Source organism: Gymnogyps californianus, unplaced genomic scaffold (assembly GCF_018139145.2).
Source record: "Gymnogyps californianus isolate 813 unplaced genomic scaffold, ASM1813914v2 HiC_scaffold_66, whole genome shotgun sequence".
NCBI lineage: Eukaryota > Metazoa > Chordata > Aves > Accipitriformes > Cathartidae > Gymnogyps > Gymnogyps californianus.
The window spans coordinates 122,100-136,584 of record NW_026114459.1 but is presented as its reverse complement, the minus strand read 5'-3'; the positions used below and the strand labels follow the sequence as shown (position 1 = coordinate 136,584).

The window sequence follows — 14,485 nt, the reverse complement described above, 5'->3', positions numbered from 1 at the left end:
AGCAGTGTTTGGTAGATGCTGGCCAGGGCCCAGCACAGTGCGATAAGTTGTGCCTCTTTGGAATAGCCATGGCATTTTCTCTTTCAAACATTCTATCACTTCATCAGGATCCTGCAGTTGTTCGAGAGTGAAGTTCCAGACCATTGGAGGTGAGAAGTTCTCTAGATACCTGCCCACATTCTCCCACATGCCTTGTGACCCGTGACCATACTGTCGCGGAGCCTGGGTCATATTCCTAAATGGCTTGTTAACATTAGACAAAACCGAAGCAATATTCCTAAGAAATACCAATAGAAGTATTTTAACTACCCAAGGATGTTCAAGATACTGAAAATTTATTGTAACGAGGGAGAAAACATCACAGAAGAAGGTGGTGAAGGTGCCATTCTGTATTTCCTCCACAAAAAAACCACTCAGAGGAAGAAATATAATTGTTAATTGTCTCCATGCGATGGTACCTGAAGTACAGTAATGGCTTCAGTACAGAGCCCAAATACCAGATTAAGCTCGAGGTCAGTGTTTTAATAACAAATCTCCCAGGCAAAACATCACTAATCACTACAGAGCACAGCAAACTGCAAAAGCCAACACCAATCTTTAACATGTACAGCAAAAAAAAAGAGCATGGCACAGATCACATGATAAACTAATATCGAGAACAGATGAATCAATATCGTGATCAGCAACTGTTAACAGATATAAATCCCTTCTAATATGCTCTGGTCAATCTGTTATTATCTCAAACCCTTCGAGCCCCACGTTGGGTGCCAAAAAGGACTGTCGTGGTTTAACCCCCACTGGCAACTAAGCCCCACACACAGCTGCTTGCTCACTCCCCCCAAGTGGGATGGGGGAGGGAATTGGAAGAGTAAAATTGAGAAAACTCGTGGGTTGAGATAAAAACAGTTTAATAATTGAAATAAAATAGTAATAATAATAAATTGTAATTAAAAGGAAAATAACAGAGAGAGAAATAAAACGCAATAAAGACAAGTGACGCAAATGAAAACAATGGCTCACCACCAACCGACCAATGCCCAGCCAGTCCCCGAGCAGCGGCCCCCCGCCAACCTGCCCCCTAGTTTTATTGCTGAGCATGATGTCATATGGTATGGAATATCCCTGTGGTCAGTTGGGGTCAGCTGTCCCAGCTGTGTCCCCTCCCAACTTCTTGTGCACCCCCAGCCTACTCGCTGGTGGGGTGGTGTGAGGAGCAGAAAAGGCCTTGACTCTGTGTAAGCACTGCTCAGCAATAACGAAAACATCCCTGTATTATCAACACTGTTTTCAGCACAAATCCAAAACATAGCCCCTTACCAGCTACTATGAAGAAAATTAACTCTACCCCAGCCAAAACCAGCACATAAATTTTTGAGGGAAAAGATAAGACATCATTTCAGAGAACTAAGTTTTCCATATGCATTTTACAACATCAGGAATTCAGTACCAAACAATGGGTGAAAAATGGCTAAGCAAACTGACCTGGGATACAGAGTTTTGTTTAAATATTTTAAAACACATTTGTTCCACCAAGAATAACTTTTTGATAAATGTCTTGATACTGAGCAGGTACACGGTGCGCTGGGTGAAGAACCAGCTGAATGACAGGGCTCAAAGGGTTGTAGTGAATGGGGCTACATCTGGCTGGCGACCAGTCACCAGCGGTGTTCCTCAGGGCTCAATCCTAGGGCCAGTTCTGTTCAATATTTTTATCAATGATCTGGATGCAGGAGTTGAATGCACCATTTGCATGTTTGCTGATGATACTAAACTGGGAGGTGCTGTTGACTCTCTCGAGGGACAAGAGGCCTTGCAGAGGGATCTAGATAGATTGGAGCATTGGGCAATCATCAATGGCATGAAATTTAACAAGTCCAAATGCCAGATTCTGCACCTGGGACGAAGTAATGCTGGGCACAAGTATAGATTGGGAGAGGAGTGGCTGGAGAGCAGCCCTGCAGAAAGGGATCTGGGGGTGCTGGTTGACAGCAGGCTCAATATGAGTCAGCAGTGTGCCCTGGCAGCCAAGAGGGCAAACCACATCCTGGGGTGCATTAAACACAGTATAACCAGCCAGTCAAGAGAGGTGATTATCCCCTCTGTATTCAGCGTTGGTGTGGCCTCACCTTGAGTACTGTGTGCAGTTCTGGGCCCCACAATTTAAGAAGGATGTTAAGGTCCTTGAATGCGTCCAGAGGAGGACAATCTGGTGAAGGGGCTGGAAGGCCTCATGTCCTATGAGGAGCGGCTAAGGACTCTGAGCTTGTCTAGTTTGGAGAAAAGGAGGCTGAGGGGCGACCTCATTGCTCTCTGCAGCTTCCTGAGGAGGGGAAGTGGAGAGGGAGGTGCTGATCTCTTCTCCCTGGTATCCTGTGACAGGATGCATGGTTCAAAGCTGCGCCAGGGGAGGTTCAGACTGGACATTAGGAAGCATTTCTTTACTGAGAGGATGGTCAAACACTGGAACAGGCTTCCTAGAGAGGTGGTTGATGCCCCATGCCTGTCAGTGTTTAAGAGGCATTTGGCCAATGCCCTTACTAACATGCTTCAACTTTTGGTCAGCCCTGAATTGGTCAGGCAGTTGGACTAGATGATCATTGTAGGTCCCTTCCAACTGAACTATTCTATTCTACTCTACTCCTATTCTATTCTGTTCTAACCTCTTCTATTCCATTCTATTCTGAGTGGGAAAAAATATTTTGGTTTAGAAGTATATCTAATTTACCACTGGCCTTAATTCTTCTTACAGGAACAAAAAGTGAAAAGGAAAAGTAAAATAAAGCAAGTATTCACAGTTTATGAAGAAGCAAGGAATTTTAGTGTCATTTTGTGCATAACAAAAGTCCATTACCAATAGTGAACATTAAAAGGGAAAACTGTAAATTTCATGTAATTGCAACCACTAATATTTCAAATTGTAAAATGTGGGTTTGGTTTCCTATATTTAAGTCTGTAAAGAATACCAGTCCCCTTACATTCATCCATTGTGCAGAAGAAAGACTTAGACAGAAATGAAAAAATATTCCAAACTGTGATTCCTTTGAAATATTAATCCTTAAATTTCACCCCCTTCTTTTCACAGAATATAATTTGTGCAATAGCATTGTTTCATTCTTTTGTTTTAAATAGGAGAATGCCATGGAACTATCCACCAATGTGCAACTTCTTGCACCTGCTTGGTGTAAGCTGGCTCTAAGTTGCATTGCTGTGTGGAGGTTGCTGTTGGCTGCATGGCAGACTCTCAGTTTGTGTGTGGATCACCAGCGGACACAATGCAGCTCATGTCTGGACACAGCCCTGTGGGACAGAGCTCCCGAGGACGTGCACGAGGAATGGCATACACAGCTTGAGTCTGCTCTCTGTGCAGCAGAACTGCACAAATTGTGCTGCGTGTCAGGACATATGTTTTGGCAAAGAGGGATGGAGGCTAAATTTTCCTAGAAGCACTTTCCAGATTTGTATCCTGATACACAGCAAAAAATGGATTTTTCTTAAATGATAGAACTAAGTTCAATATTGAGAGGTAAAAGAAAAATAGCCTGTCTGTAGATCAAGCATGTGCTGAGCATGAACATTAGACTGACATTTTAGAGGTGGAAGCAAAAAGAAGGTACCCTTTAGAATATATGCCCTTTAGAAGTGCATGTAACAGTACTGACATTAACTTAATAGGCTTAATTTGCTTCGAGGACTTTTTACATTCACCCATTAACATGCTAATGTATTTTCCAATTTTATTTTTTCTCTTAATGACAATTCAAAAAATGCCATCGTGTCTCTTATAATAAGAGAGACATGGCAGAACACAGAAAAAACTATTTCTAGCGCACTGCAGCCATAGCTGCTAACTTGTAGTTCACTTGAGGTGCTAAAAGGAAAGAAAAAGCTAATAGTTTGAAGAAATGGAACAATTTTTTTCACAACATTGTCCAGAATGACAACTAGTACTGGCATATCCAGTAAATCCAGCTGCCAAATGCCATGTTGTAGTGAATGTTCATATTTTTTAAGCCTTAATTCTGAATATTATCTTGAATTGATAGTAGCATAGTCACTCTTTAAGGTTCTGCTTTAACAATCATCTCAAATGATACCTTGAAGAATTTAATTCAAGCCACATATATTATAGGGAAAAAAAAACCCCAAACAACATTTCTGGTAATTAACATTGCACAGCTCAAGATCTGCTCTGGACATACCTGATGGCTACTGTTTCATTTCTATTGTCTTTGCCCAGACCCAATTCCCAATAACCATCTCCCATGTGTTATAGGTACTGATGAAGGATGCAAAATTAGGATTTCATTCTGTTGGCTTTAATTTGAAATTAACTTAATTTTCATGTTGTTCCAAGCATATTGGTTAGCACTAAATTCTGCAAGAAGTTCCTATGGAAATACACAAGTAAACACAGCACAATAGAGTTCTTAAATCAGAAATTGCCTGCTATGTCCTAAGCCTCTGTCTCCTTCATAAAATAGGCAGATTATGTACCTTCTGCCAGCTGATTCCTTCCCAAAGGTGATGAGCTTGAGCAGACTGAAGATGGGGAGCCCTTTAAATGACATCAGAGAAAAAAGCAAGAGAAAAAGAGGAAAGAGAAGCATCTTTCATGGAAGACCCTCTGAACTTCTTAAGAAGATCTGTAACCATACTCCTTTCCAACAGGGACATTAAAAAATATCCATCTTATAATTTTTAAGAAATACTTTATTTTTTAAAGAGTGTGGGCAATCAAAGTTTTTCCTAGGATGCTGTCTTCCCTGCTCAGCCAGAATGCAGGAAGAACCGGTTCTGTAGACCTTGACAGGCTCACAAAACACAGATCATCTGAAAACTTTAATAATTCAAAGCTCTTAGGCTCCTTCAGCCTTGTGTGTCTCCTGAGGAAGCATCCCTGAATCTGAGACTTCAGCAATGTGGAATTCTCAAGTTTTGAATTCCTGCACAAGGAAGCCCTCCACAGCAGTGCTTTCAGCAGTCACCAGACAATGATAAAGATATTGCCAAACACTTGAAGTTGGGACAACATTTTCAGGTGCAGAAGAGCAACTTAAAGTGAGTGTAAACCACTATACACAATGTGCTCTCTGTCTCTGTGTAGCCTTCGGACTTTGCAAAGTTTCAAGTCAAGCCAGCTGGGTTTCAACCTAAAACATAAAAATTCAGTCTTTTAGATCATGATTTACATTCCTGCTGTTTCTGACCTAGCCGGAGACACTGCATTAGAAATATCCTGAGTATAAATAACTCTTTGACCCCAAATCAGTCATTAAAAGTCTAGAAAGGTTGTATTTATAAAAAAAAGGTTTAACTTCAACTCAGGGGCATTTATTTTCCTGGCATTTCTATAGAACTTAACATACTGTTATGTTAACATAACAGTTGATAGCATTTGCAAAGAAAGTACAAAGCCTTCAACCTCTCCTTTCTACCGTAAGGAACCACTGCCATAAAGCAGTGGTCCACACCTTATGTGGACTGAACCACTAAGAGGAAAGGGGGCATAAAAGCTCCTAGTGAAATGTCATGATGAAAAAGGCTAAAAAATGTAAATGCTACAGGTGGTAGCATAAAAGAGGAATGAATGTAACCACTGTGAAATTATAACTGAACTAAAACAAATATGCATTCAAGTGGCATGAAGCCACTCTCAACATTCACTTATTTCCTCTTCAGATTTAATAAGAAGGAATTTGTTAAAGAAAATCAGATTCCACTAGACCAATTACTTGAAACATGTGGATGCTGTCTAAAGAATTCATCTCAATGGCATGTTTTGGTTATTGCTTGTTTCTAATTTAGACCTCAGCCAGGCAGAAAAATGATGCCCTACAAGTGGTTCCTATTTATAGGAAATAAAGCTATTCCCAAAATCTGTATCTTTTTAGGGTGGCATGACTGACATGCACCAAAGCACTGCAAGGTACACACTTGGCACTTGCAGCATTAGCTACATTTCTGAAGGAAAAACCCTCCTGGAAAAGTCAGCTTCAAATTCTGGGCAGAGCTCCATAGGAGATCTGCTGAGTCAAAGCATGTTTGCTTTGCTGGTTTTGCTAGCAGCCAGATTTTCAGCACACATTCACTCTCACTGAATAAAACCAGAAACCGTTGGTCCTTGTGAACTTCTGAAAATCTGTATCTATAAGGGAGATATACACTCCAACCCTTTTCCATCATGGAAAAAGGTTATGCAGGTACTGAGTGTTTCCTTTGTCTTGATGCATGAACAACTCCAAATATTTCACAAAGAAAAATAAAGTGACAAAAAAACCTGTTAGCTACAAAATTCAAATTCAAAATGCTTCTGAAATCTAGAGCAGGAAAGTATTTTTGCCTGTTGTTACTTTATTGTTTTCATTTCATTTTAGCACTCTAAAGAATTGGAAATATATACTTAATACAGTCGGTTTGGAGAATACTAGCAGAATACACTGCAGAGATAAAAGTAGGTGACTGATTCTTCTTCAGGAGAACTAGTTAGAAGATTAGCAATGCTCCCTAAAATTAACATGCAGAAACAAATTAGTCCCTGAAAAGGATTAAAACCTGAATTAGCTCTCAATAGAGAAATGGAAAAGGATAATCATTAACTTGGGACATGGCTAGGGGTCCTGCATGAATCTTCTTGGAGAAATACTCTTCACTGATTTTATCAAAGTTTTTAAACATTTAGAATAACTGCTGATAAAGTCTATAGATGATGCAAAAAACATCCAAATGGTACAAAATTATTAAGGACCTGTCAATTATGTAGATCAGTCTGAATTGTCTGCCAAACTAGGCTCATTTAAACAGTATCTGTTGTAGTACATGTGAAACTATACAGGGAACATAACTATTCAGAGGACACAGGTTAGGTGAACATACCCTAGAAGGCAGCAATTCTGAAGTGACCGAGCAATTATAGGACACGAGCACTGGCAGTGTTTTCTTAGCATCATCCTCTGGATGAGACTGAAGGCAATAAATCACTGGGTGTACATACAGAGGAACTATCAAAAAGTAGAAACTCAAGATTTCTCATGCCAAAAGTTTTTGAATCTCAAAAAAAATCTCTATTTAGGTTACAATTTTTGTTGTTACCGTCATTTGTAATCTTTAAGTTTTTTGATTTTACTTAGGGAAGGTGAGATATGAATGTTTCCTGAAGTGTCTGCAGTATAGTTGAAATTTATTGGACCTTCAAGTCATTTAGCCAAGCTCTTAGGCAAAACACTTTCTCAGTCTCACAGAGTGGTGGACAAATGCTTAGCTACTATACTGTTGCATATATTGGTGCTAATAGGTTTAGATAAAATTATAGATACTGATTTTTTTTTAATGTAAAATGTTAATAGTCAAATTAGATATAGCATTTCTCACAGCTGAATAGATTCATGCTGACCTAGGCATGGCATCTGGAAATACGACTATCCATCTGTTGTTATAAAGGAGAAATGTCAGCCAGACTTCAGATTGAAAAAATGCCTTTCAGTATGAATACAACAGCTTTGAACAAACTGCTTTTAAAGAATCATCCCAACACACATTTTAAACCAAACTCCTTTATCCAAATCTAAAAGGCACCTGTAGATTCATTATCCTGACTGCAGTGCAGTTTCTAGATCAAGCCTTGAAACTGATGGGATTTGAGCTTGGATTTGGCCAATTGTGCACATATATGAAATGGCACCACTGTCTTCACAGGCACATTTATCACAGGGAAAAACATTTTAAGCCCCAGAGAGGCTTAAAAGCTCCAACTCCCTTCCCCCATATCTTTCACAAATGCACAGACACATGCGCACAGTCATGCTTGCTCTTCTGCAACATTGGTAATTGCAAGTTTTCTTTAACTTCTCTCACATTCAGAAGCAAGCTGTAGTTATGTAATTACTATCAAAATTGGAGCATGGGCTAATCAAAACCAATTATCAGCTGTGAGATGGGAGGAATAAAACAGAGGAAGAACAGCAGGGTGGCAACTGGGCTCATGAAATTAAAAATAAAAGCAAATCTATGTCTTGTCCTGAGAAGTGAGGCATTCTGCCTCTCTGTCATCCCTTTCATCATGCAGATGACTGCTCAGTACCTCTTGGCACATAATCATGCAATCTCTCCTGTCCACCAAATTTTTATAGTAGCTGCCAACTGTTTGTACAGCTTCTAGATATATTGATGGAAAAATCATATTTCACAAACCTATTTAAGAACTCCATAGCTTTTAAATATTTTCTTGTTTCATTTTACAGGGATTTATTTATTTTTTAAATTAGTATGAAGCCTAGTTATTTTTCACTAGGAGAGAAAGAATGCCAACCACACCAGATCTAGGAGGCTGGAAAACAAACAGGTGGGAAAATTAATAATAAGTACTCATATTTACACTTGCTATACAGAAACCTTTGTATCAGAGGGAGCTAGATAATACATGGCATGCCATCTGGTTTGCCTGGAGATGGGGTAATGAGATTTGCAGATTACAGCTGGTCCCAGACAGCCATTATCACCCAGTTAACCCAGTGCTTGAATGGAATCAGCCCATGGACAAAGGACAGCAGAGGCAAAGCAAGAAAGTGCTTCAGCTAGCAGGCCTAGGAAGCAGTGATGCTGGCAGGCACAATTGCAGGTTCAGCTGGGAGGTTGGGTGTACTCCTTGATTCCCTGGTTTTGCTAAACTTTCACAGCAGTATCTACAAATAAGACTTTCAGCTACCTCCTGTTAGGTAGGAGATTCTGTCTCATGCTGTTGAACAGAGCAGTACTCACAACTGTGTAACAGCAAGCCCTCAGCATGATGCCTCCAGCTTGTACAAAATGGGCAGAACATCCCTTTGGCGTAACAAGTCACAGTGAGCAAATGTGTCTTCCCCTTTGAGTATCAAGCAGAGACTCCTCTCAGATAAATTCAGTTGTCCAAAAGCTAGTTGTCTGGTCTATACTAGTCATGTAAGCTTATTGATTCTCTAGTAAATGGAAAGAGACACTCGTAAGAGCAATTCAGTCTAGAGTCATACAGATAACTGATGGGGAGAAGAAAGTGGGACACACTCTGGAGTTGTCCCTTTCCCCTGGAGGAGTGTGAATGACTACATCCCTAGTGCTTACACAAGAAATGTTAGGCAACCCAAGATCCCATTTCTTGTAGAGCAGAATCAAGCTAAGGTTCTCAGTTCTTATTTTCAGAGTGCTGAATGACCAGGCTCAGTGTATACAGACCAAGAAAAACTCCAGGTGTAGAGAGGGAAGCTGCTCCATGGCTTCAGTGGCACTTTCTACCACAATAATAATTAGAAGAGTGTGAAAGAGATAAAGATTTTTTCTTGGAGAGTCTGAGGCTGGGCAACAATTCCCATTAGAAACAGGCATCACAACATCACTGCCTTTTACTTCGTGTGAAACATGTTTCTGACCTTGCTTGTCCTGAAAAAAGTACACAGTAGTGTATATTTAAAATAACAAAAAAGCCAAAGAAACGTACTGAACAAATCACACAAACTTTGAACAAAATCCTCTCAAACACAATTCTCCCATGCAAGAGAGCACATGGAGCACACATGACAAATGCTATTCATATCACTCAGAGCACTGCTAGAAGGCTCTCAGATATTAAAATAACTCGTAAAGGAAGAGACCACTGAGATTAACTCTAACTTTCCTTTTGGGTCAGCTTTACTTGAAAAAGCCTTAAATTGTTTGGATCCTGACTGACCCATGTCTGATTAAAATGACACACTTCTATGGAGACATCTTGACATTCACAAAATACATGGTAATATGAGTACCAGCCATTTTAGGTTCTACTATTCTGATGAAGTTTGCTCATCATTTTTACACTTGAGGCACAAGACTGACACCATAATGTCTAACCAGCTATGGTTAAAAGCAACATGATGAAAAATTAAATCAAAAGACAACCCCCACATATGGTATTCCTTTTTTTTCCATGAACTATGGAAACACTTTCTGGTATCTCAGCAGTTACTCTCCATGCTAGCATGTTGCTGGTTTTAGTGGTATAAATAACCCACATTAACTGAAATCACAGAAAACATAATGGTTACAATGAATTATATGCAACACATTTTAAAGTAATCATTGTCTTTCCACAAAAAAACCCAAAGAAAACCCCTATGTTTGGGTATAGGAATGCTTGGGCACAGCAACTGAGTGATATCAAATATTCTCTGTGATATTTAATATGAATTCCAAGTTTTACTTACCAATCCTGCACAGCATTGAAGGATTCTTCATTCGTGATGTCATACATTAAAATGAAGCCCATTGCACCCCGGTAGTAAGCCGTGGTAATTGTTCTGTATCTCTCCTGACCTGCTGTGTCCTGAAACAATAAGAAACAAAATTTTTACATGTTGCAAATAAAATGACAATTTCTTTTTCTTTTAAAATAGGACGAAAACTGTGACAACAGTCATTGTACAACTCTGCAATCCTACTCATAAAACTAATCAAGGGGGAGAAAATTGAGAATAACAGGAAAAAGGAGAATTCTACACTGGATCATAATAGGAGGGACACATCCATTCTGTCATGAGGTGAGAGTGGAGAGAAGCAGAAAGGCATGGCCCTGTGTCAGGTCATATAACAGGAGTCATTCACTGATTCATGTCATGCAACAACCTGAGAGTTGGGTGAGAACCTTGTCTCCTGCTCCTGCCTGGGAGTTTGCTAGCAATCCCTTACCTCAAACCAGTTTTCTCCCTCATTCTCTGTATCTCATCCTCCTGCCTTTAAAGTGAGAAATGTAAGTCTTCCTTTCTCCTACTCCTTGCTTTACTTATTTCCATTAAAAAATCTTCAGGGCAGGAACTACCTGTTACTGCATTTATATGCAATGCCTAGAATAACCACCCATGTCTGTACTAAGATTGTGAGACACCAGCAATAACTAAAATACAAGAAATGCATAACTATTTTTTGTTCCAACATACCTATTTAACATTTTTAAACCATAAACATTAAAAGCTTTAGATGAAACATATGTAACATTTCAGTGCAATCCTGTAACTGTCTAACAGATCATCTGTGCATATTCAATTTTAACAGTCTTTGAAACTTAACTTCATTATTTCAGATTTTTTGAGTGGATAAGAAATAGTTTACAATATGGACAAATTTATTTAATTTGCCTTCCTACAGAGAGAAAAAAATAACCAGTGATAGATAATGTTTTATTTGGATTTTTTTCTGAAATGGTTCCTGGGCTAGTAGTACTGCCTTGTGAATAAGAGAAAAATAGATTAAGTGGGCCTTCTTCTTTACACATATATCATTGTGCTGGTTTTGGCTGGGATAGAGTTAATTTTATTCATAGTAGCTAGTATGGGGCTATGTTTTGGATTTGTGCTGGAAACAGTGTTGATAATACAGGGATGTTTTAGTTATTGCTGAGCAGTGCTTACACAGAGTCAAGGCCTTTTCTGCTTCTCACACCACCCCACCAATGAGTAGGCTGGGGGTGCACAAGAAGTTGGGAGGGGACACAGCTGGGACAGCTGACCCCAACTGACCAAAGGGATATTCCATACCATATGACGTCATGCTCAGCATATGAAGCTGAAGGAAGAAGAAGGAAGGGGGGGATGTTCAGAGAAATGGTGCTTTGTCTTCCCAAGTAACTGTTACGCATGATGGAGCCCTGCTTTCCTGGAGATGGCTGAACACCTGCCTGCCGATGGGAAGTAGTGAATGAATTCCTTGTTTTGCTTTGCTTGCATGTGCAGCTTTTGCTTTTCCTATTAAACTGTCTTTATCTCAACCCATGAGTTTTCTTACTTTTACTCTTCCGATTCTCTCCCCCATCCCACTGCAGGGGGAGTGAGCGAGTGGCTGTGTGGGGCTTAGTTGCCAGCTGGGGTTAAACCACAACAATCATTCATCTCATAAACTAATAAAGTAAAAAAAGGAGATTCTACATACATCAGAAACCACTTGCAGAATAAGAAACATAACAAAGCCAGTTACTGAAACCAAACAAGGTCTTAGGTAAAATATATGGATTCAGTTCATTCTGGATTACAGCTGCTACTGCTTTGATGTAGTTTCAGTGATCCAAGACAGAAAGCTAATGTAGAAGTTAGATCCTAATACGTCTCACAGGAGGTTAGACTATGTCTTTGCAGGAAAGGCCAGACAGACCTAAACTTTTTCTGCTTATACTCTGAGCTGGCCAAGCCTATACCAACTGTGGTCTGGAGGCTAGATAGCTGCATTAACAGAACTGCTCCCAAATTTTCTGGTGGTATTACTGAATATTAAGGTATTAAGACTCTTGCGCTAAGCCTGTGCATATTCTAATACTCAGAGGTCAGTTCTTTCTCAGTAGGTCATAGTCTGTAAATAAGAGGAAAGTATCATTGAAATGTTGAGTAAAATCATTTATTAGCAGAAGAAATATCACCTGTCATTATTTAAAATCATTTCTTTGTATTTATTTTATGAAATAAGCTTTACTCTCACATGTTTTGCTAGCTTAATTTATTTGATTTGATATTAGAGAAAAGAGCTGGGAGGGACAGAAGGAAAATATGGCCTACAGCAAGCACACAACACAGCCTTTCTGTACAGAAGAGAGATGATTTTCAAACAAGTTTTGTCAGTGTCTATCTATCTGCTTGCTTGTCAGAGACATATATGGTTGGAAGTATGGTATGACAAGCAGGAGCCCACTGCTACTGAAGCAAACCTTATTTTGCTGCGGGTGATTTCCACTGAAGCCTGTCTGCAGATAAGAGTGATGTGTTGGGTTTGTGTAGCAGGGGAGGAACTACAGGGGTGGCTCCTGTGAGAAGCTGCTAGAAGCTTCCCCGGCTCCAACTCAGACCCGCCTCTGGCCAAGGCTGAGCCAATTAGCAATGGTGAGAAGCTGCTAGAAGCTTCCCTGGCTCCAACTCGGACCCGCCTCTGGCCAAGGCTGAGCCAATCAGCAATGATGGTAGTGCCTCTGTGATAGTATATTTAAGAAGGGGAAAAGACTGCTGAGAGAGAAGGAAGAAGAGGAGCTGTAGTGAGGAGAGGAGTGGGATGTGAGAGAAACAACCATGCACACACTGAGATCAGAGAAGGAGGAGGGGTGCCAGAGCAGAGAGTCCCCTGCAGCCTGTGGTGAGATGGTAGGCTGTCCCCCTGCAGCCCATGGAGGTTAATGGTGGAGCAGAGATTCCCTTGCAGTCTGTGGAGGACCCCATGCAGGAGCAGGTGGCTGGGCCCGGAGAAGGCTGTGATTCTGTGGGAAAGCCCATGCTGGAGCAGTTTGTGAAGAACTGCAGTCCATGGAAAGGACTTGAGTTGGAGAAGCTTGTGGAAGGCTGACCCCTGTGGGAGGGACCCCACGCTGGAGCAGGGGAAGAGTGTGAGGAGTCCTCCCCCTGAGGAGGAAGGAGCAGCAGAAACAGCATGGGATGAACTGACTGCAACCCCCATTCCTGTTCCCCCTGTGCTGCTAGGGGGGAGGAGGTAGAGGTATTGGGACCAAAGCTGAGCCTGGGAAGAAGGGAGGGGTGGGGGGAAGGTGTGTTTTTAAGATATGGTTCTATTTGTCATCATCCTACTCTGATTTGATTGGTAAAAAATTAAATTGATTTCCTTTTTTTCCCCAAGTCGAGTCTGTTTTGCCTGTGACCATAACTGGTGAGTGATCCCTCCCTGTCCTGGTCTCGACTCACGAGCCTTTTCATTGTATTTTCTCCTCCCCATCCCACCGGGGGGGAGAAGTGAGCGAGCGGCTGTGTGGTGCTTTGTTGCCAGCTGGGCCTAAACCGTGACAAGTGAATGTGATAAGTAAAACCCTGAGTTTGTTAATCAAATCTTGCTTGTATAAGACATGTGGAAAGGTTTTTTTTTTCGCTGATGTATACCCACAAACATTGTGGGAAAATCGCTTGCAAGTGTTGAAACATTCCTTAGTTATCTAAAGACATGTGGGGGTAGGGACAGCCAAATATTCAGTAGAAGAAACAACTGAGTAACGGATAAAAGAAAAGGCGATTTCACAAGAACACGAGCGGGACCTAAGTCACCTAGAAGGCAGCTGAGGAAGACTTCGGCCTTCATCCCAGCAACCCCCAGGAGGCAGATTACGACCACCTAGCAACTGCAGGCGCACACACAACGCAAACGATACCAGCCAACACGGAAGCAGGGACTAGAGACTGTATAAGTAAGGGAACCCTTCTCCATTTTGCGCGTGCCGTTGGTAGAGTGGAAACTCCCCGGCCACCCAGCGCTGTTTTGCTTACTGCTGCTCGCTCAAATAAATTGATTTAAATAATCGGACTGGTTCCATTTCAATTATTGGACCACAAACTTATAACAATTTGGTGCCGTGACTCGGATAGAAGCAATTTGGCAGGAAAAACCCTACGGGGGAGGCGCCCCGCTGAAGAAGCGGCCCCTGTTGAGATTCTTCCATCCAAAGCCTCTACCGACGAACCGAAATTCAGCAGTAAAGCAAATAAACGCCAGCAACCCCGTAAACTTT

At 41.0% G+C, this 14,485-nt stretch overlaps 1 protein-coding gene across 2 annotated transcripts in view; it reads right to left on the bottom strand.

The window, feature by feature from the left end:
* Positions 1-14,485, bottom strand: part of LOC127029051 (ras-related protein Rab-3C-like) — a 187,423-nt gene that overhangs the window by 88,416 nt on the left and 84,522 nt on the right. For both annotated transcript variants that reach the window (XM_050914713.1, XM_050914714.1), the window contains exon 3: positions 10,209-10,327. In XM_050914713.1, the coding sequence (XP_050770670.1) occupies positions 10,209-10,327 (119 nt within the window). The remainder of the gene's footprint in view (positions 1-10,208; positions 10,328-14,485) is intronic.